Source organism: Ochlerotatus camptorhynchus, unplaced genomic scaffold, assembly GCF_037179485.1.
Source record: "Ochlerotatus camptorhynchus isolate MF236.1 unplaced genomic scaffold, CSIRO-AGI_Acam_v1.1 ptg000329l, whole genome shotgun sequence".
Classification (NCBI taxonomy): domain Eukaryota; kingdom Metazoa; phylum Arthropoda; class Insecta; order Diptera; family Culicidae; genus Ochlerotatus; species Ochlerotatus camptorhynchus.
The window spans coordinates 1,877,924-1,899,264 of record NW_027040817.1 but is presented as its reverse complement, the minus strand read 5'-3'; the positions used below and the strand labels follow the sequence as shown (position 1 = coordinate 1,899,264).

At 38.6% G+C, this 21,341-nt stretch overlaps 1 protein-coding gene across 1 annotated transcript; it reads right to left on the bottom strand.

Moving 5' to 3' along the window:
• Positions 1-17,414: 17,414 nt before the first annotated feature.
• On the bottom strand, positions 17,415-19,684 carry LOC135708255 (hexamerin-1.1-like). The gene is made up of 3 exons (XM_065230257.1): positions 19,537-19,684; positions 19,346-19,473; positions 17,415-19,283 (listed from the first exon to the last, which is right to left on the bottom strand). Exons 1-3 carry the CDS (start codon positions 19,631-19,633, stop codon positions 17,430-17,432), a joined length of 2,079 nt encoding a protein of 692 aa, XP_065086329.1. The 5' UTR covers positions 19,634-19,684; the 3' UTR covers positions 17,415-17,429.
• Positions 19,685-21,341: the final 1,657 nt, after the last annotated feature.

Below are 21,341 nucleotides of genomic sequence, written 5' to 3'. Positions count from 1 at the left end.
TACGAAACACAACACCTTGATGAAATTTAAATTGGTGTTTGCCCGCATGCTATTCCATCACACTTGTGGCGCAGTGGTTAGCAATCGTAGATCACATGCCAAATACACGGGTTCGAATACAGGAAATTCCTTTTTATTTTTTTTTTTTGATAGAATGTTGCATAAATATAAGTATTATGATTTATTCGGGCCACTGATTATTTCATAATTACGTACATTAAATTTTGTTACAAATAAAGACTTGTGCGGATTGCTTCATGTGGCTTCACGCAGAAAAATATTTATTGTTGAAACAAAAATATTTTAGGTAAATTTAAACGTAAACTCAGTTTGTTCTGGCCACAAAAATAAAAAAGGTTTATTTCAAACGTATTCCATCAATCATCTCACTGCGTCCTAGCAAGAAGTACGGTCGACTTGTTTCGCGCTCCGTTGTTTTGGAAGTTTTCTCGGTATTCGCTTGATATAAATTATCAGTTTTTGCTCACTAAGTGACTCCTGGCATAGTTCTCGGTAAATTGATCGAAAAGTGAGTTTTTTGTAGTAGAAAGTGTCATTTTCGGAACGATTAATCCGTGCTATTGGTAATTCGCAAACCAATTTGGGCATCATCGTTGCGTGGTCACGCATTCGCGCTCACGCATACCCGCTTACGTATCATCATCATCGAGTGTGAGCACCCGTTTCTACATCTACATCGTTCATCAATCATCGTGCGCCTGTGTGCGCTGACTGCCGCGCCTCGATCAAGTGCACCACAACGAAGGTCATCCACGCAGCGCGTCTCTTCCAGCCATCTGTGTAAACGCCTACACATATAACGCTCGGTGGTAGTAGTATAGGATTATCAGATAAGTTTTTGTTTTTTTCTTGTTTCTTTTCCTCCCCCATTAGTTAAATTTTCATTTTGTATTTCTGTGTTTGTAGTGTTTTCTGTGTATTGTGTTTGTGCGTTCAGTGGGAGAGCGTTTTGCGCTCCCACTAGTTGAACAAAATGGATGTTTTGTCAGAAGATGACATGGATAACCATTCATCTCAGAAAAATGATGATGTCATCCATGGTTCGTCGTCTCAGTCTGACAATGGGCAGGCTGAGAAAAGCTCCAGATTGCGGGCCTACCCGAATGACTCGACTGGCCCATGGGTTGTCTATTTTCAGCCCAAAAACAAACCCTTGAATGTTGTTCAGATATCTGATGATCTGACAAAGCGATTCTCTGCCGTGACCGAAATAACGAAGGTTAGGCACAACAAACTTCGTGTGACCGTCGCTAACCTGAAACAGGCCAATGAAATTGCTGTTTCCCAGTTTTTCACACTGGAATATAGGGTGTACATTCCAGCCTCTGATGTGGAGATCGAAGGCGTGGTCACTGAGGCGAGCCTGAACCCCGAGATACTGGAGAAGCAAGCGGTTGGCCGATTCAAGAACCCCTTGCTTCCTCCGGTAAAGATACTGGCCGTTCATAGAATGAAGTCAGTATCGCTCAGCGAGGGTAAAAAGAGTTTTACCCCCACAGACTCGTTTCGGGTGACCTTTTCTGGATCTGCCCTTCCTCAATACATCGAGCTGGGAAAACTTCGTCTTCCTGTGCGGTTGTTTGTACCTCGGGTCATGAACTGCCAGAATTGTAAGCGGTTGGGACATACGGCCTCCCACTGCGGCAACAAGGCACGCTGCTCCACATGCGGGGAGAAGCATGAGGATGGCGCCTGCGCAGCTACTGCACCAAAATGCGTGTACTGCAATGGAACTCCTCCTCATGCTCTCTCGTCGTGCCCGGCGTACAAACAGCTCGGGGACAAAATGAAACGCTCCCTTAAGGAACGTTCCAGGCGGTCTTTTGCAGAAATGCTTAAGACAGCCAAGCCATCGACCAACGAAACAAATCCCTTCGCTCTTTTGTCAGATGACGAGTCTGGCTCTGACTTGGCTGAGGAGGGAGTTTCTTTCAGTTTTCCGGAAGGTTCTGCCCGGAAACGAAAACGCATCCGTTCGCGGAAAGTTGCAGATCAAGAACCCCAAATCAGCTTGCCCAAATCAAGGAGTGGTGGAAAAAAGGAGACTTCTACTCCTCCTGGATTCCGCAGAACTGATTATACCCAGGATTTTCCACCTCTTCCGGGGACATCCAAAACCCCTGATGCCCCAATTTTAAGAACAGAAGCCCCTTCTTCATCTGGGCTGTTCTCATTTGATGACATTGTGGACGGTATTCTCAAATACCTCAACATTTCTGATCCTCTGAAAAGCATTGTCCTCACATTGCTTCCGACTGTGAAATCCTTCTTGAAGCAATTGACTTCAAAATGGCCCCTTCTTGCAGCTATCATCTCCTTCGATGGATAATTTTCCAAACGAGGTCGGGGATTTGATCACTGTTCTACAGTGGAATTGTCGAAGTCTTATTCCGAAATTAGATTCGTTCAAGTATTTAGTCCATAACAATAATTGCGATGCATTTGCCCTCTGTGAAACATGGCTCTCTTCAGAAATTGATCTCCCTTTTTTTGATTTTAACATTATTCGATTGGATCGTGAGGATTCACGTGGAGGAGGGGTACTTTTGGGGATCAAAAAGTGCCATTCCTTCTATAGAGTGAATCTTCCCGAATTCCCCGGTATTGAAGTTGTCGCATGTCAGGCTACCATTAAAGGTAAGAGCCTTTGTATTGCTTCTGTATATATTGCTCCTAGAGTCTCTGTTAATCGCAAACAACTTTTCGACATATGTGCGGTACTTCCCGCTCCATGGTTGATCATGGGAGATTTTAACTCCCACGGTACAGGCTGGGGAGAGCTGTACGATGATAACCGTTCTACTTTGATTTATGATCTCTGCGACAACTTCAACATGACAATACTTAACAATGGAGAAGTAACACGTTTGGCTGGTCCATCCTCGAATGGTAGCAGATTAGACCTCACCTTTTGCTCCAATTCACTATCATTGGATTGCACTTGGCATGTAATCCAGGATCCGCACGGTAGTGATCATTTGCCGATCAAAATTTCGATTGCCAGTGGGTTCAACTCGTCAGAATCCGTTAACGTCGCGTATGATCTAACCCGTAACATCGATTGGACTAAGTTCCAATCCGCGATAGACGATACAGTATCGTCAGTGGAAGAGCTTCCGCCGTTGGAGGAATATAATTTCCTCTCTAATCTCATCGTCGACAGCGCACTTCAAGCTCAAACACGACCGGTGCCGCGATCGTCTATTCGTAAGAAAACACCATCGCTCTGGTGGGATCAACAATGCACGGAGGTTTACCGTAAAAAGTCCGACGCGTTTAAACTTTTTCGGAAACGCGGAACACGCGAGCATTTCGACGCATACACATCTCTTGAACGCGAACTCAAGAGCCTCATCAAGGCCAAAAAACGGGGTTACTGGCGGCAGTTTGTAGACGGATTGTCGCACGAAACGTCTATGAATACGCTTTGGAGTACGGCGCGAAGAATGCGTAACCGGTCCACTAACAACGAAAGCGAGGAATGCTCGGATCAATGGATTCTTAAATTCGCGCGAAAAGTGTGTCCGGATTCCGTGCCGTCGCAGTTGATTCCTCGCGAAACCGCGAATTCGGTAGACGAAATCAGTCAGCCTTTTTCAATGGTGGAACTTTCACTCGCTCTCCTTTCGTGTGGCAATTCTGCCCCGGGATCTGATAGAATCAAGTTCAACTTGCTGAAAAACCTCCCAGACGTCGCTAAGAGGCGCATGTTGAACTTGTACAATCAGTTCTTGGAGCTCAATATTGTTCCCGACGATTGGAGACGAGTAAGGGTGATAGCCATTAAAAAGCCTGATAAACCCGCGTCGGATCACAATTCGTATCGGCCCATCGCGATGCTGTCGTGTATTCGGAAATTGATGGAGAAAATGATCCTTTTTCGCCTCGACAAATGGGTTGAGACGAACCAGCTTCTTTCAGATACTCAATTTGGTTTCCGTAGGGGTAAGGGAACGAACGACTGTCTCGCGTTGCTTTCCTCGGAAATTCAGTTAGCTTTTGCTAAGAAAGAGCAAATGGCTTCTGTGTTCTTGGATATCAAGGGGGCTTTTGATTCAGTATCCGTTGAAGTTCTTTCAGATAAACTCCACGCTTGTGGATTGTCTCCATTAATGAATAATTTTTTGTACAATTTGCTGTCAGAAAAACATATGAGCTTTTCTCATGGAAACTCTACAGCTTTTCGATTTAGCTACATGGGTCTCCCCCAAGGCTCATGTTTAAGCCCCCTTTTGTACAATTTCTACGTTAGAGAAATTGATGACTGTCTTAGTGACAATTGCACGTTGAGACAACTTGCAGATGACGGCGTAGTGTCTATCACAGGGCCAAAAGAGGTTGACCTGCAAGGACCCTTACAGGATACCTTAGACAATTTGTCTACTTGGGCTATTCAGCTAGGTATCGAATTCTCCACGGAGAAAACTGAGTTGGTCGTTTTTTCTAGGAAGCATAGCCCAGCACAACCGAAGCTTCAACTTTTGGGTAAACCGATCACTCATTCCATGTCTTTTAAATATCTCGGGGTCTGGTTCGATTCCAAATGCACCTGGAGATCCCACATTGAGTATCTGAGACGAAAATGCCAACTAAGGATCAATTTCCTTCGATCAATTACCGGAACGTGGTGGGGAGCCCATCCACAAGATCTTCTGACGTTGTACCGGACAACGATTTTATCGGTTTTAGAGTACGGTAGTTTTTGCTTCCAGTCGGCAGCTAAAACGCACATCATCAAGCTGGAACGGATCCAGTATCGTTGTCTTCGTATCGCGTTAGGATGCATGCACTCGACTCATACTATGAGTCTCGAAGTGCTGGCGGGCATGTTGCCACTATCCGTCCGTTTTTCAGAGTTATCTCTGAGGCTCCTCACCCGTTGCGAAGTAATGAACCCACTGGTGATCGAAAATTTTGAGAAGCTTCTGGAGCTAAATCCTCAAACATGTTTTATGACTTTGTACTACCTATATTTAACACAGGATGTCAGCCCTTCAAGAAATATTCCTAATCGTGTAGTCTTCTCCGATTTCGGCAATTCAGTGAATTTTGATTTATCTATGACGCAGGAAATCCGCGGAATTCCAGAGCATCATCGTCCTATGATTGCTCCGTCATTATACGCTGCAAAGTTTGGCCATGTTGATTCTGCAAGAACGTTTTTCACAGATGGATCTCTAATAGAGGAGTCCGCTGGTTTTGGTGTATTTAATGAATTTCATAGCGCCTCTCGAAAACTTGAAGCTCCTTGTTCTGTGTATGTGGCTGAACTGGCAGCAATTCACTACACTTTGGAAACTATTGCTTCACTTCTTCCAGACCACTACTTTATTTTTACGGATAGTCTCAGTTCTGTCGAGGCTATCCGTTCCATTAGGCCGGTAAAGCACTTCTCGTATTTTCTCTTGAATTTTTCTCTATTTATCGTCAGCAGTCGCTCGTTAGCTGGCAACATCAATGGAGTGAAGGGAGCTTGGGACGATGGCTACATTCAATTATCCCTAAGGTGTCGAAGTTTGCATGGTTCAAAGGGTTGGACTTGAGTCGAGACTTCATACGCGTGATGTCTCGTCTCATGTCCAATCACTATTGTCTAAACGCTCACTTGTTCCGTGTGGGGTTGGGAGACAGCAATCTCTGTGGATGTGGACAAGGTTACCAGGACGCTGATCACATCCTTTGGTCTTGTGCGGAGTATCGTGGAGTCAGATCACATTTTTATGATTCCCTTCGGGCTCGAGGTAGACAACCTAATGTTCCAGTTCGGGATATTTTGGCTAGACGCGATCTGGAGTTTATGAAACTCATATATGTTTACTTTAAGGATATTAACCTTAGATTGTAAGTTTGATTAACCTTGTGTTTAGTTTGTATTTTGTACGTGTGGGTTTTTTTTTTCAATGTTTGTTTTCAAGATGAATAGAAATAATTTCATGCTTTAGGATTAATTAAATAGTTGTATCGTAAACCACATTTCAAACCTCCTTCTTCCCTTTTCCCATCCAAAACATTGTAAATCTCCACTAACCTCGAGACAACCGCGAGTACTCGGTCTAGTTCCTTTAACTTTAAATTTAAGACAGTAATAATGTATAACGCAAAGGATAACTCGGCTCTGTAAAGTTTATTCGATTGAGCCTGTACAAATAAAGTAATTATAAAAAAAAAAAAAACGTATTCCATGTTTGAAGTCATGTGATATTAATGTTTAAAATAAAAATAATGTTACGTTTATTTTCAAAATATTCGTGTTGAAAATAAACGTGAATATTTTTGTTTGGTTTGAAAACTATGCGAAAAAAAAATAAATATTTTTATTTTGAACATGCTTCAAATGTTTGAAAGAAACATACTTAATTTTAAATTATATTAGCATTCGAATGTAGGATAAAGCAAAAAAAAAATGGATTGCAATGAGACGAAAAAACGATCTGCAGACAGGGCATCTAAACTCCTGCTCTTTTTCGGGTGCGATTAAGGGTGGCCTGTGGATGTTGGGGTCCTGGTCCGCATTCGGGGACCCGTCGGGATGAGTGTCCGGAGATTCCAGTTCAGTTAAATCAGTGAAACTTTGTGATATTAGCGTCACTTTGTCGTTTCTAACGCTGGTCCTCATACCGGCCTCTTTCTACGTTCGGTGTTGGAGGATCCGGAATAGATTCAAAATCCATTTCGGATTTTCGTTTTTCTTGTGAAGTTGTGAAGGAGGATGATATAGGGATCGGCATCAGAAACGACAGAGTGACGTCGATACTGTGGGGTTCCTCCGGTTTTATCGAGCTTGAACATTGTTCAGACACTTACCTAGGTGGGTTTCCGGATCCATGATTTTGGTTTTGTTGCGGGCCATTTTCATAGTTGATTGGCAAAGCCGGGGCAATTTTTTTTCCGAATGTAAACAAGAAGGAAAAAAGACAGGGCACGCTAAAAATCGTTTACCCAAATCATATATTGTTGAAATAAACATGCGTTTGACTTTAATTCAAACATATATATTTTTGTTGCAAACATCTTTTTAATTTATTTTGAATTATTCGTATGTTTATAGAATGAACATTTATATTTTTGATTTAAATGAACAAAATTCGGTCCGTGTTGAAAGTTCTGTCGGAACTTTATATAAACTTTATGGAACTTGAAAGTTCTGTCGGAACTTTATTTGAACTTTATGGAACTTGAAAGTTCTGTCGGAACTTTATTTGAACTTTATGGAACTTGGAAGTGTTGAATGCGGAACTTTTGGTAACTTGGGAACGGTCATTTGAATGTTTACTGACTTTTTCAGTAATTCAATAAACCAGTAAAAAATACTGACTCTTGTAAAATACTCTAAGTGTGTAAAGCTTTCGTGATCAGCGGCGCCGGTGGTGTAGTGGTAAGCGTGATTACCTCTCACCCCAGCAGGCCAGGGTTTAATCCCTGTCGGCGCCGCCGGGATGTTCTGAGGCATAACATCTCTGATCAAGTAAAGCCGTTAGTCCCCTGTTAATGAGTTGATGGGTCGATAGGTGGTAGGGTCCAGGTGTGGGAGTTGCCTCCCTGGCGTCGGTAGCATTGGTTCTCAGTACGAAACACAAGATCGATGGAAAACAAATCAAGGGAAAAAACACTTCCGTCATCTTGATTAGATTCAAAGATGCGGTTTTCGCAAATGTTAGTAAGGCCAACATTACACGCAGAGAAATATATTTTAAACTTAATAATGTTTGACGTAAAATCAATAAGAATTTCATTTTGTTTTGGCTGCAAAAAGAAATCATTATTGTTTCAACAATCCAGTATTTTTGTTCCTCAAAAGCCATGGATTGTTGAATCAAAAAGAAAATCTTTTCGAATTTACAAGAGCTGTCATGATTTTGACGTAAGCTGTCAAATTTGGCAGCTGGGTCAACTACAAAAAATGTTTGTTTTTAAAAGAGATTTCTTGTTGATCCAATCATATTTATTTTATGAAGCCTGACAATAAACGCAGTAGAAATGAAAATATTTTTATTGCTTCAATAATAATATGGCGATTATTTTTATGTTATGTTTTCTTTTTATAACAAACAGAATTGCAATTCAAATTAGAAAACCTTTCTTTCAAATCCTTTTTTAGACACAATGACTGAGTAAAACTATATTGCTATATTTTTTCTTCTCAAACAAATTTCTTTAATTTCCCATAAGTTTTGGTAACAGAAGTGCAAATTTATGAAATTTATTTAAGAATTAACCATATAGCAACACAGTATTTCTCAGTTATCATGTGAATAGATTTATTTTTTAATAATCACTTGAAATTCGTTCGATAACAATATTATTCAATTTTATATTTCTTAGCCAACAACTATGTCAGGAATAGTTTCATTTAAGTCATAATAGTTACAATATCTTAGAAATAACCTGCATTGTACAAAGTGAAAGTTGATTGGTTTAGTGTAGAACTTTTCAATACCATGTATTGTAACGGTTGCGGGTTTTTTTATCAACTCAAATGACTGCAAGTGATCATCGAAATTTTTTGAACCATACGCTTCGCAAATTAAAAACAATTCATTGTCATGAGTATAGATCTTACAAATTTTGAAAATATTCAACAATTTCGCTTTCTGCACAACAAATACTGTATCTATTTCGTACGATGCGCCCTGGCAAACAAACTTTGTGAGAGATGCTGTGTTTGAAGTATCAAAGGAGATTTTGGGGTGTACGAACTTATTGTTCATCGAATTGTACGCAAATATTAAGCAAGACTTAATGGCCAATGAATAACATGAGTTTCGTCTGTTACAATTAACTTTGGAATATTGCTTAGGTTCCTTATGTTTGGCTTCGTATCGCATAGACCATTGTAGACGCAATGCACCACTTCTTAAAATCGCTGTGGGGTAGTGTGTAAGATTATGGTGTTTGGGTTTTAGCGTGTCTTGAAATAATTCTACGTATTGCTTATGATGCTTCTCAACTAAAACTCTCAAATTGCTTATCATTCCGTACTGAATTTCTCTCAGAAGAACTATGTGTAAAATTTTAATCAGTGTACAAATGAAAGTCCATACTTCATCTTCCTTGGGAATCAATGGACCAATAATCAGCGGTAGAAAAGTTATAAACGGTTTTGTTTCACTTGCTGTCATTTTTAAGTGTTTTTTTTTCAAGTTGGTTTCTTGGATATCATTTAAAATGTTTGCTGAATTGAATTTTCCATACACGAACAAATTTTTTCGGTGATTTAAATCGCTAAGTGTTAAATACCTTTTTTTAATTATGAAATAATGCAGACTATGCTGCAAGTCATAAATACAAACTCCTTCCAACATGTCATGCATAACGTCAAAACTGAAATTGTCTGTCACATGAAACGAGGGAACTTCGTTAAAAATACTTGGGCCTTTTATTCCTGTCTTAGATACATCTGCCAGTTGAACATCTTCATCGTAATTGATTTTTGTTCGGTAAAACTCAGGATATTCTTTGCAGTCAGTTTCAGTTTGGCTTCGATTGCGTTTACAAATTCTGCAAAAATAATTAGCCCTAAAACATTCAACAAAATTCAAAATACCGTTGACCCCTAAATTGTCTCCTAACACAGACCCCAGTACAAAACGAACATTCCTTTCCGATCCTTCATATACTACATTTATTCCGGTTGTTTCCAACTCAGATAATGTGTCTATAAGTTTATATAAAATTCGGTCGGTAGGGTAATTTTTTCTATCTTCTGTTTTAACAAAACCAGCTGTTAAAATGTTGCTAAGGCTTCCTAAAAGATAGCTGGGTAAACATGGGATGGTCATGTAAATTCCGCAAATTGATGTTGATCTAGCATGGTGCGAGGTAGTGTCAACGGTGGTGAAATCGTCGAAGAAAATGTTGAGTGGTATGATAATTCCATCATCCATTTGTTCTGTTCTCCGCTGCCATATCGATCCATCCACATAGCTCCTGTACACTCCATCATTGGAGAGCTTGAGATTTTGCAGGACAGTTCTTAAAACCTCAGTCGACTCCAAATATTTGGAAAGCATGAATTTGATTGGCATTAGAACACCTTGAATCTGATCAACAACCTGGAAAACGAGTAAAAACAATTTATGTAAATCCCATTGAAAAAGGTTTCATATTTGGTAACCCATTATTTTGTGACAAACTTACCATTTGTTGTTGAGATTCCAGGACTGCCGGTCTTAGTTCTTCGCTGATTGTAAATAGTATCGGCGGAGAATACAATCCTTCATTTTCTAGTTTCTTTAGAAAACGATACTCAGTGCTAACATCGAAAGTTTTCAAAAGCTGGATAATTGTGTTCTTGCATTCAATTGTCATCAATCCTGCTCCAAACATATCATCAATGACGTTTGTCAGCGGATCAATTACTGAACTAATAATGTCGCTTTGTATCTCAAATGCTGTTTTTCTCGGGAGAGCATCTTTGCTTAACCATTTTAACATTAAATTCATACAAGATTTGCTCATGTTATCGATTAATTCTGTGTTTATCAATACTTGTCGTGTTCCCACTTTTTCCTCTTCATTCTGAGTTGATTCTTTTCGTTCTGTTTGTAACTCGGTTTGTAATATATCTTGGTTCTGTACTGCATCAGACGTTGATGGACGAAGATCGTCAATTGATTGATTTTCTCTACATATGTCTGTTGAACCCATATGAATACTATTGATATGCTCTCGATAGGTTTTTAGTGACGAATATTTTCTAACGCATCCGGTAAACAAGCAGGTATAACCGCTTATACTATCATGATATCTTCTTAAATGACGGAAGTATTGTTCCTGTGACGGCGCCTGCCACAGACAATTTGAAATTGGACAAACAATCATTTCAAATATTTTCAGAAATGGTGGCTGCTATGGACATAACCTTAGACTGATTATCGGCTTCAAGCGGAAATTCATACAAACAATGACCAATCAAATTCCAAGCGCCGGCTGATTCTCGCGAATACGGTATACCATATGCCTTGTAAATTTTAAAGCAAACATCCAAGGCCTTCAAAAACGTTGGAAGTTGATAGAATACACCACCGTTATTCACCAGAAATACACTCGTCTCATTAAAATTCTCAGCCACGACTATCACTAAAGGTGACGGCGCTATTCCCTTAGTCCGGTAGCGTGAATTTAACTCTTCGATTTGCGTCTGAAGCTCACTGAAGGATTTCATCCACATCACAAAGCTGTCACGGGCTTCTAAGTACGTGGGTTTCCATTTTTTCTTATTCGAAAGCGTCAGTATTGGGGGCGGTAACACATATACCAGGAGGGTCGCCGTAATCCAGTCTCGAGAATCTGCAGCAATATAAGAAAAAGTTGTTCAACAAGTTGTTAATATAAATGGAGTACACACCGTCATTTATTTCATCATCGCGTAGTAATTCGTGTATGCTCTTTCCAGCACTGTCGGTAATATCAGCTTCAAATATTGAACGGACTCGATCGCGGAAGTTGTTCCACCGTTCAAAAAGAAGATCCTGTTTTGCACTAAATTTAGCACTGAAATCCCGTTGTATCAACTGATATCCTTCGGAATTACAGAGGGCAGGAAACAGCTCAATGATTTTCTCGCAAGTCAAATTCTCAATTTTTGAAACTTCCCACAATCGCAATCTGCTAGTTGCAGCCCACTTTTCTTGAACCAGGTTCCACTCGTCTAAGTGGTGGCGAATCCACGTCTTCGTTTGGCGGTATTCTTCAACTGAAAACATAAAAAAGTTAAGCAGTGTAAATAAAAAAAGTCCATGTTATTGCTATATTTAACGCAGTGCCAATTAGACCCGGGCTGAATTTACGTACATTTGATCAAATGTTATACTTACTAGCTTTATCCGAGAAAGTGAACTGCTCCTCCGTCGACGAATTTCCTGAAGCTTCGCGCTTTGGAACTGGACTAATAATAGGTTTGTAGTTAACGTTCCGGTCATGCAATACACCTTTGGCCAAACGCCCTAGTTTGACTCTCTTATTATTAACAATTTGAAATGTTGGCTGATACCAGGAGTGCTATGGAAACAAAACATTAAAAATTAATCATATAAATTGAGAAGGTAGAGCACTTTTAACAAGCATTAAAACTCCAGATATGGTTCTTACTTATCGAAGCATATTCTAATAAAATGTAAGAAAAGTATTTAAAAGTTAATTAATTTCAAAACGCTTTGAATTCAAAAGGAAAATGAATGAATCTAAAAATAAATAAATCTTATGATCGTTTTAGTGGGTGTTACTCGGGATAGAACATGCTTTAAAAAAGTGGGAAAACAATAAAATAAAATAAATTAATCGTAGAAAAGTGAAATATGAAAAGCTACCGAGTTACGTTTGCTTGTTTATGGTATTAAAGCAATACAAAAATCTAATTACATCAAAATACATCAGCTCACCTCAGGTTCTGTTGGAAAAATGAAGCATAATTCAGTTGCCAAACGGGTTAATTCTGTGCTGGTGATGGTACCAAATTTGTCTTTAAATTCATCGACAATAATATGAGTTACTGCTCGCTTTTGCGTCTTCGTTAGGATTTTGCATCCATTGTACGTTGTCAAAATCTGCTTTCCTTTGGACGATCTTTGTAACAGCAATGCCGCTGTTACTTCTTCCCGTCGCAGTATGGCTTTCGTATCGCTAGTTGATGAACGTGATGACACAGGCGTAAGACCCTTAACAATATGATAATTAAAATGACTGTCCTTGTTCATTGATTTCATATAGTTACCAAAGACTTCCTCCAATTGTTTAAGCCATGCACCAGCTTCGTTCGATCAGCAAGGTTGGGCGGTTTTACCAACTCTTCCAGCTCCTGTCGCTCAACTATTTTCAACGTGTCGATGTTGTATCCATTATCTGTTCACAAAAAATAAAACACTAAGTTTATTACGTTATTACATTCACTTTCTCTTTTAATTTCCACTATCTTTTTGAAATAGCGTAACGAAGAGGGCAGAGAAGATTAGAATTTACTAAATTATGGATGGCATACTAAATAAATGCGTCCTTGCCTGTATTCCGAGATACTCGCACATTTCGAATACTTAAAAAAAAGTACATTTAAACATAGCGAGAGCCTCAGCGAGATTAAAATCTCAAAAAGTAGAAAACTGTACCTGTTTTGGTCCTATTTAGAGGAGAAGAGTGAAGAGCTACCCATTTATATTCACTATGTGATTCTGAAGATAATTTAATTTATCGCGTTACATTTGAAAAGTGCCTATCAGCTTTTGTAAACAAAACATGTTAAGCCGTTTTCGCATGAACCGAATTACGTCCACGCAAACCAAGAGCACAATCAGAAATAAAAGAATATCCCCTACCCGATGGTGTTGTTAGCATGCATGAGCGCGGCTTAACAAGTTTGTTAACAAAAATTGATAGGTTCCTTTAAATGTTACGCGAGATTTATCTAAGGAAATTTAGACTAACATTTGAAAAGGGCGAAATTTCAAAATCACCATATCGAGAAAATCGCTTCCGAATTTTGATGAACTAAAAATAAATCCTATTCTGCGATTTTCCTTTTTCTGGATGATTTTATTTGATTGAAATATAGTTAATAGTGTAACCTATCATCATGCATCACTAAAAACTCAAAAAAAGTTAGATTGAGAAGAAAACATCATACACCCTCATAATTTCTTACGTGTTGTTACCGCCTGGATCTTCCACCCTTTGAACTGCCAACACTTGTGATACGTCGTGGAAATACACCCTCGGATTTTTTTGTTTGTTGTTCCGCCTTGCCCGCATAAATGCGAACCATTGCTTTTATCGATCTGTGGGCTGGAAATACCTGGGAATGTCTTTACATGGCCGTGGGGATACAAAGAGAAAGTCGACGAAGAGAATCTGCCAATGTTACTTAGGATTTAATGCAATGTTCTGCTTGAATATAATTCGTAGTTCTGGTGCAAGGCGTAACAACCAATGCGTCATAGAGTTGAAAATTGGAAATACGCCATGTAAAAGGAAACGTTTTTGATGATTTGAAATATTTTCTTCTACTTTTTCGTTTTTATCGAGTAGTTTGTGAGCTGTTCTCTCTATATGTGGCAAAATATGGTTTGTTTACATTTTGGCTCTTCCGCCCCTTTCAAATGTTAGTCTATAAATGTCCGTAAATTAGGGGGAGGGTTTTGAGGAAACGTAACGATTCATACATTTTTGAAGGCTCCATACAAAAAATGAAACAACGGAGAGAAGGAGATTACTCGTTTCTACGCGACGCAATTAATGGGGTACCCTTACACCTTCATTTGGTACCTCGGGACCAAGATAGGTACAGTAGCCCTTATAATTAAAAAAAGCATTACGTTACCTATGAAAGCAGAGATCACATCTCCTGAAACTCCAAAAGAATCCAGAAGTTGGATGGTTTCTGCTGTCTCATCATCAATCTCTTCCACCACGATTTCATGCACTTCTTTATTAGCCTCTTCCACCTGGTGTTTATGCGAATCCATTTTCGATAATTTTTCAACGTTGCATGCACCTTGGCATGCGCTTGATATAAACAAAATCATAAATTTTTACTGAAAAAATCTTCAAGACACAGCTTTTCAACAACCCCAAAAAGTTAATCCTTGTTTATGTGGCAATGTCCATTTCTATGTTGACAACTCAAAATTAGCATCTGTTATTCGTTCTATATATAAAAGTATGTATCGATAAATTCGGCTAACTTTTCGAGAAAATAATATTTTAAAGGTTATTGATAAATACATTGGAGAAATCGTCTGAAGTAAAAAAAAATTGACACAACAAAAAAAGAAACTAGGGGTTGAAAAAAGAACCGCACCAAAAAAGAAGCAGGTACAGCAGCAGCACCAGCAAGCAGCAGAAGAAACTCAAGCGCAGCGCATCTTTACCAATTCATTTTACGCTGGGACACATATTGTTGGCTGAAAAACTGAATGCATTTAGCAACTGCAGCATACTTACCTCAAGCCTCAATACAAATCATACACTTATTTCGCGACATTCAAAGTTTAAACGAATGTTTTCGTGGAACGCGGAAAAATAGAACTGGATAAGAATTAGAACAGTTCAAGCTGAACATTGCATTAGGTCCTATGTAACAATGACAGAGTCTCTTCGTCGACTTTCTCTTTGTATTCCCCTGCCATGTAAAGATATTCCCAGGTTTTTCAGCACACAGATCGATAAAAGAAGCTTTTATCTAGCATCTTATATGACAAACACACATATGACAGAAACGGTTATGTGCTCAAGTTATTAACGAAAGAGAAAGTCGACGAAGAGAATCAATCAATGTTACCTAGGACTTAATGCAATGTTCAGCTTGAGTTTTGTATTATTATTTACATTTTTGTCCGGCTGAAAACGAGGGAATGGTTGGTAGAATTATTTTAACATTCATGGCCCGGGGAACGGATACAACAAATAAATGCTAAATTAAAATCAACTATTGTTGGCTTAATAAAAGAATATTGTTATTTTAACAATAGTTGCAGTTGAAAAGTGGCTTATTAAAACAAACAGAATCATATTTTGAATGTATGTGAATAAGTATTATCGAAACAATAAAATGCAATATGATACCAACAGGAATTGTTTGTTTAAATACAACTAAAGTTTTTTTTGTTTCAATGCAAACAATTTTCTGTCCGTGTATAATGGATTGTCTAATTCAGGATTGATTATCTCACTAGGTGGCACCAGTGCTCACACACTAATCCTGTCAGTGATTTTTACCGAGTTTTTTTATTGTTCGTGGTAGTTTTATAGTATATTGAGCGACTTATGAGCGATCAAAGCGTAATTGACTAATTTTCCATAAAAAAAAGCTTTGGACCAGTGTTGAGTATATGAGCTGATTTTCTGCGCAGAGGCTAGTGCGGCTTGCAGAAACCGAATTATGGGCAAACATTTGAGAACATTTTTGAAAAATGGGACACATCACAAAACTACAAATATTTGCTTTTATGGCTTTCCTTTAGGGCCCGGCGACGATGGTGCGATTCAACAAGACATGCCCAACTAACAATTTTTGTAACAGATTAGCTTGTCCAGCCAAAATTTTACTTATAAAGCTAATTTTTGCTTATCTGCAGCTAGAATTGTTTGTTGGGTAACCTGTGGAAATCATTGTTAGGATCTACTAAAGACCCAGTTAATGTTTTAGATAACGCATGTGCATATAAAATAAACTGTAAACATTGTAACAAAATATAACTAGGAGAGCTTAGGCAACTAGATTTAAGGATCATGTAGTGAAGGTCAATTAAGGCTAAAAAGCAAGAGGACAAAGAATGTATAATTTCAAATCAAAGGTTGCAGAACGCATTTTAATCAAGAGCCACGAACTGACTGTGACTATGTCTACATCATGGAAACTGGACATTGCAGAGAGTCTCAACAAACCTCACAGGAAGCCATTGATCATCCAATGAAAACAGATTTTACCATTTATAAAAGAATTAAATACCATATAGGTTAGTGATTGAAGGAGAAAGACTAACAACCAATACACAAATAAGCATATAATTAGTTCCAAAAAGAATTAGAATATATATCTATGTTAATTTGGAGTATGTATTAGTCATCCGAGAAATGCCATATTGGGTTCTCTTCAGAAAAGTATTCGGTAAACCCAAAGAGGGGATTTTCTAACCCCGAATAATTATGTAAAGATGCAAAAAAATATATAGAACAGCAAAAAAGGTTATCTTCCAATTAATTCTATAGTACTTAAGGGGATTAGATTTTGATAAGTTCTTTAGTGGGAATGACACTGCTGAAGACTGCACATTGTAGTCGAAATACGTATCTGTCATGGATACCAAAATGAATTAATTGGAATTAAATGGAAGATAACCTTTTTTGCTGTTTTATTTAAGCATTCCGCTAACAACCCAATTTCATTACTTCAAAAAAAATATGATTATATATTTTAGAGTGGGAGAAAAATCCACAAATCCAAGATTGAGCATGTGAAATATTGTTAGTAAATAAGAGTAGATTTATCATAACAAGGTTCTTCAAAAAATTAATAAAAGTGCAGTATGTTTAAGTGAGTAAGTGGAAGTATTCAGCCGTATTGCCAAGGCTACAAAACCTTTTCCAAGACTAAGACTACCAAATTCATGGAAAAGCTTTAAAAAAATTGTAGGATGGGTATAAAACAGCGAAAAACTTGTTTCCAAAATTCATAAGAGCTAAGCAAAATCTAAGTTCATAAAAGTACATACAGGTAAGAATATTTTTGATACTTTTTTCATTAGAAAGTTCTCAATTATTGATGACTGTGGATGTGCACAATGATAAAATATGGAAAATTAATTAAAAAATGGGATTAGAGTCATCAAATTGAACATCATAATATACATGATACAGTTTACATCGATTTATTTGGTCTACTCAACACAGCTTTACACTTCACATTGTTTCACTTATTTTTAGTATGATTGGTTCAGTTTCATATCCTCGGTGTGATAAACCATCACATCCTTGAAGTACATATTCTTGGTGAAGAAATAGGCAAAGTTGATCTCGCGGTCGAAGGGGAATCCGAATGGCAGTTCATCAATATATTTCGAACCAGATCCAACGCCGCAGCTGTAGTTGTATTCATACGTGGAGAATTGTTCGACCTTGGGAGCGTAGTATGGAGTGACAATGAAGTAAAAGGCCATTTCGAAACCACTTGGAAGACCCTTCGGCAACAGCAGACGATCGGGGAAGCCACAGTGAGCTTCAGACATGTCCAGAACGAATTTGTCCTCTCCCTTGTATGCCATCATGACCTTCTTGTACAGGTCAGTGTAGGTGGTGCGATCGCGAACGCTCCAGTAATAATCACGAGAGTTGCGGACAATAGTATTCTTGCCAACGACGAAGTCATACATATACTGGTCAACCTCAACGAAGTATTGCTTCAGATTTTGCAGTTGCTTAAAGTCGTAGAACTTCGGTCCCATGTACATGCGAACAACGCCCTTGCCAGCGAATTCGGAGGAGATGTCCATAGTATAGGTGAATGGCTTGTGGTTGATGCGCTTCTGGCGAGCGAACACCGAGAAATCAAAGAACTTTTCTGAGGAGAAGCCCATTGGGATAGCATTGCTGATATCGGCATCGAAGTACTCGAAATAAGTCATCAGCTTATCGAAGACGACATTCTTGATTTCGACTCCCTTGAAGTTCAGTTCATCAAAGGTGTAGTATGGCAGGTAGCTCTTGAATTGCCAGTAGTAGCTCAGGATTTTGTAGTACAATTGATAGAAGAACGGATCACGAATCGATGTTTCGAAGTGCATGAGAGCGCTTGGCCACACCTTCGATCCACTGTAGAAGTAATCAGAACCGCTGTACATGAGGCGAGCGAAGAATTCAATATACTTGTAGTACTCAGTATCAGCGCTATCTGGATTGGCGTTGATCAGATTTCCGAGGTAGTTGATAGATTCTGGCTGACGGAAGTCAATCTTGGTTCCATCATCCAGATACATGTATCCCTGGTCAATAACTTGTCTGATTCTGGCTTCGTAGTCCTTCAGCAGATCAATCTTGTAGTACTGATCCTTGGGGAGAGAGTAGTAGTCGTTGCGTCCATAGAAAGGCATTCCATTCCAGTAGGTGAGTTTGGGCGAATATCCGGTCTTGATAGGTTGATCCCAGCTGAATCCCTCAATCGGTCCCATGAAGTTAGCTTGACGTTCCAGGTAGTAACGAGCAATGAGTTGTTGATACATGTACATGTACAACTCTCCACGACGATCCTTGAACAGGTTGAATTTGCTTTCACCCAGGAAGAATGGATAGTCCATCATGAAATAATAGTAGTATGAGTTTAGTCCGATATCTTCAGTGAAGTAGCTCAGTTTATCTTCGCCGAAGTAGTCCATCGGATAGAGAGCGGTGAAGTTTGAATAGACAACATTGTATTTGCCATTGCTGACAAATCCGAACTTTGGTTCATACAATTTCTTGTACATCGCCTTGTGAACCATGTCGGTGTTGAAGAAATAGTATGGGTAAATTTCATAGATCGCTGGCAGTACGATGCCCTTGAGATCTGGACGGTGGAACGTAGCCATGGTCAGAGCATAGATGAACATGCCCTCGTTGACGTTTTCGCGAGCCCAAATGACGTTCTTGTAGAAAGTTTCCCAGTCAGCGCAGTTGTAGAAGAAGTTGAACAGCAGATAGGTCTGCTTCATGTACTCCTTATTGTAGATGGTGAACATTTCTCCCTTTGGCAGGAAGCCAAGCTTGTAGTATTCAAAGAACTCGAAAACTTCATTGTAGTTCTGAAATGAAACATCTTTTAGTTGATTGGGAATTTCAAAGGAAATGTGCAATGCTTCCATACCGTGTATTTGGTTTCATCGGAAATCCATGTCTTGGTGTATGGCATGTACTCCTCGAACATGAGAGGCAGATGGATGTTGCGGAACACCTCGAAGAAGAATTTCTGCTTTACCAGAAATTCCTTGTCGGCTGAGAATAAATGAAAATAGTTATGTTAATTGGAAAAGATTCCTACAACAAGAATCGACTTACCATATTTTAATCCGGTCACCGATTTCTCCACCGGAACGTAAGCTGCACTGGTCAGTGCGACCAGGCAAAGTGCAATCGCTGCAACCGTCAGTCTCATCTTGTTCTCTCCTGTACGAGCTCAACTGTGAGCATGTCCTGTTGCATTAACGGACAACAGCTTTTATAGCACTTCCATCATTATGTTATCAATGTTACGTGCATTATGTGATCTTCTCTTATTTTCGCTTGTGATAACAGATGTACATATTAAGAGTATATTTTTTCTTGCTCCTGTGCTGTCAATCAATTTTTTTTAAATGAAATTATTATTGATTATTTACTCTCTGCTCCATGGATTATTCCTTACAGGTTGTGGAGATCCGGTTTTATTACATTTCCCCAAAAGTCAGTTGCCAGAAGGTCGTTCACCAGAATCAATCTGCAAGAATGGGCAAACCAAAGTGGGCTGTTTTCCTGAAGATAAATTTGCAGAATTGTTCATTCCGCAGAAACAATATTTTCTCTTTTAAAATTATGAAATTAAAACAAAGATAATTGATCAATAAGTAAGCTTAGTTTTCTTTGCCGAACTGAAGGATCATCTATTTTTTGTCGTATTAGTTCATATTTGTTCAAATTCACTTTGAATCTTTGCAGTTATTTTGAATTTTAATTCTGATGTTGGTAATACAGTAATAACCCGATGTTGACAGACAGGTATATCTTGGTGAAATAATACCACGGAAAAAGCGCGCGGGTTTTATGGAACATTATGAAAGATGTTCAAAAAGGGGGCTGATAAAATCTGTTGATTACTATATGACCATTTGGCTTAACTTTGTATAACAGATCAAGTCTTGGAGAGGGACATACCACTAGAATAGGTACCACAATGTAATAGTACAGTCCAAAACGCACTAGCAGATAGTATATTTTATTTTTTTCAAGGAATTTATTTATTTTGTTAGCTAGCAACGACATTTTTTTAAATTAACTTTATTAATCTACTTAAAAACCCAGAATGGCATTCTGCTCCTTGGTGCATATAATTCAGACGTACCATAAACTAAGGTAGGAATATTTGAGAGCTATGCGAGGAATAAAAAATATCTCAAAATGACAAAATGACAAGCGATCAAGCGAACCGAATGATAACGCTATGTCTGCAATGGAAAGCAATAATGATATAATCTTCTTCCATCTTTTGTATGACAAGCGGTGTCTGCAATATATGTAGCTCGCTCGGGTCGGTAGAAGGAAACTACCAAATTGTTAGCAAACTGCTTTTCGAAGTAACGCCGAAGATGATACACGTGTGTTAATGGGAATTTTTTTGTTATATCTTTTCTCGATTCCGATCAAGCTATGTCCTCAACCCTGATATTACAAAAAAGCAGGCAAGCAATATATCCTTATCCTTCTTCTCGTCCAATCATACTATATTACAGAGAAAGTATTGACTTCCCTGGACATAAGAGTATGATTGATCTTGCCACACAATAACACTAATGCAAAAATAATACTGGCTTTAGAAACCTCTCAATTTATAACTTTGAAAGTGCCCAAAAACACTAAGTTAACTCTTTATAAGGCAGAAGAAACCAAGCATGGAATCTGTTAGTACTACAGTAAAAGATAAATGTCAAATGGTGTAATGAACAAACACAATCCTTATGAATGTGGGCGTCTTAGTGGAATACCTGTATAATGAGAGAGTTTTTTGTATTAAAAAAATGTGTTTGTTCATAATGATAGAGAGAGAAGGATTAGTAATTTCCATTTAATTCCACTACCATATTTGACCTCGACTATTAGTACAAGACACT

Coding starts and splice junctions, on each gene's coding strand:
- LOC135708255 (XM_065230257.1), bottom strand. CDS start 19,633: ATGAGACTGACGGTTGCAGCGATTGCACTTTGCCTGGTCGCACTGACC. Junction 19,474..19,536: donor GGTGACCGGATTAAAATATG/GTAAGTCGATTC, acceptor ATTTATTCTCAG/CCGACAAGGAATTTCTGGTA. Junction 19,284..19,345: donor CCGATGAAACCAAATACACG/GTATGGAAGCAT, acceptor GTTTCATTTCAG/AACTACAATGAAGTTTTCGA.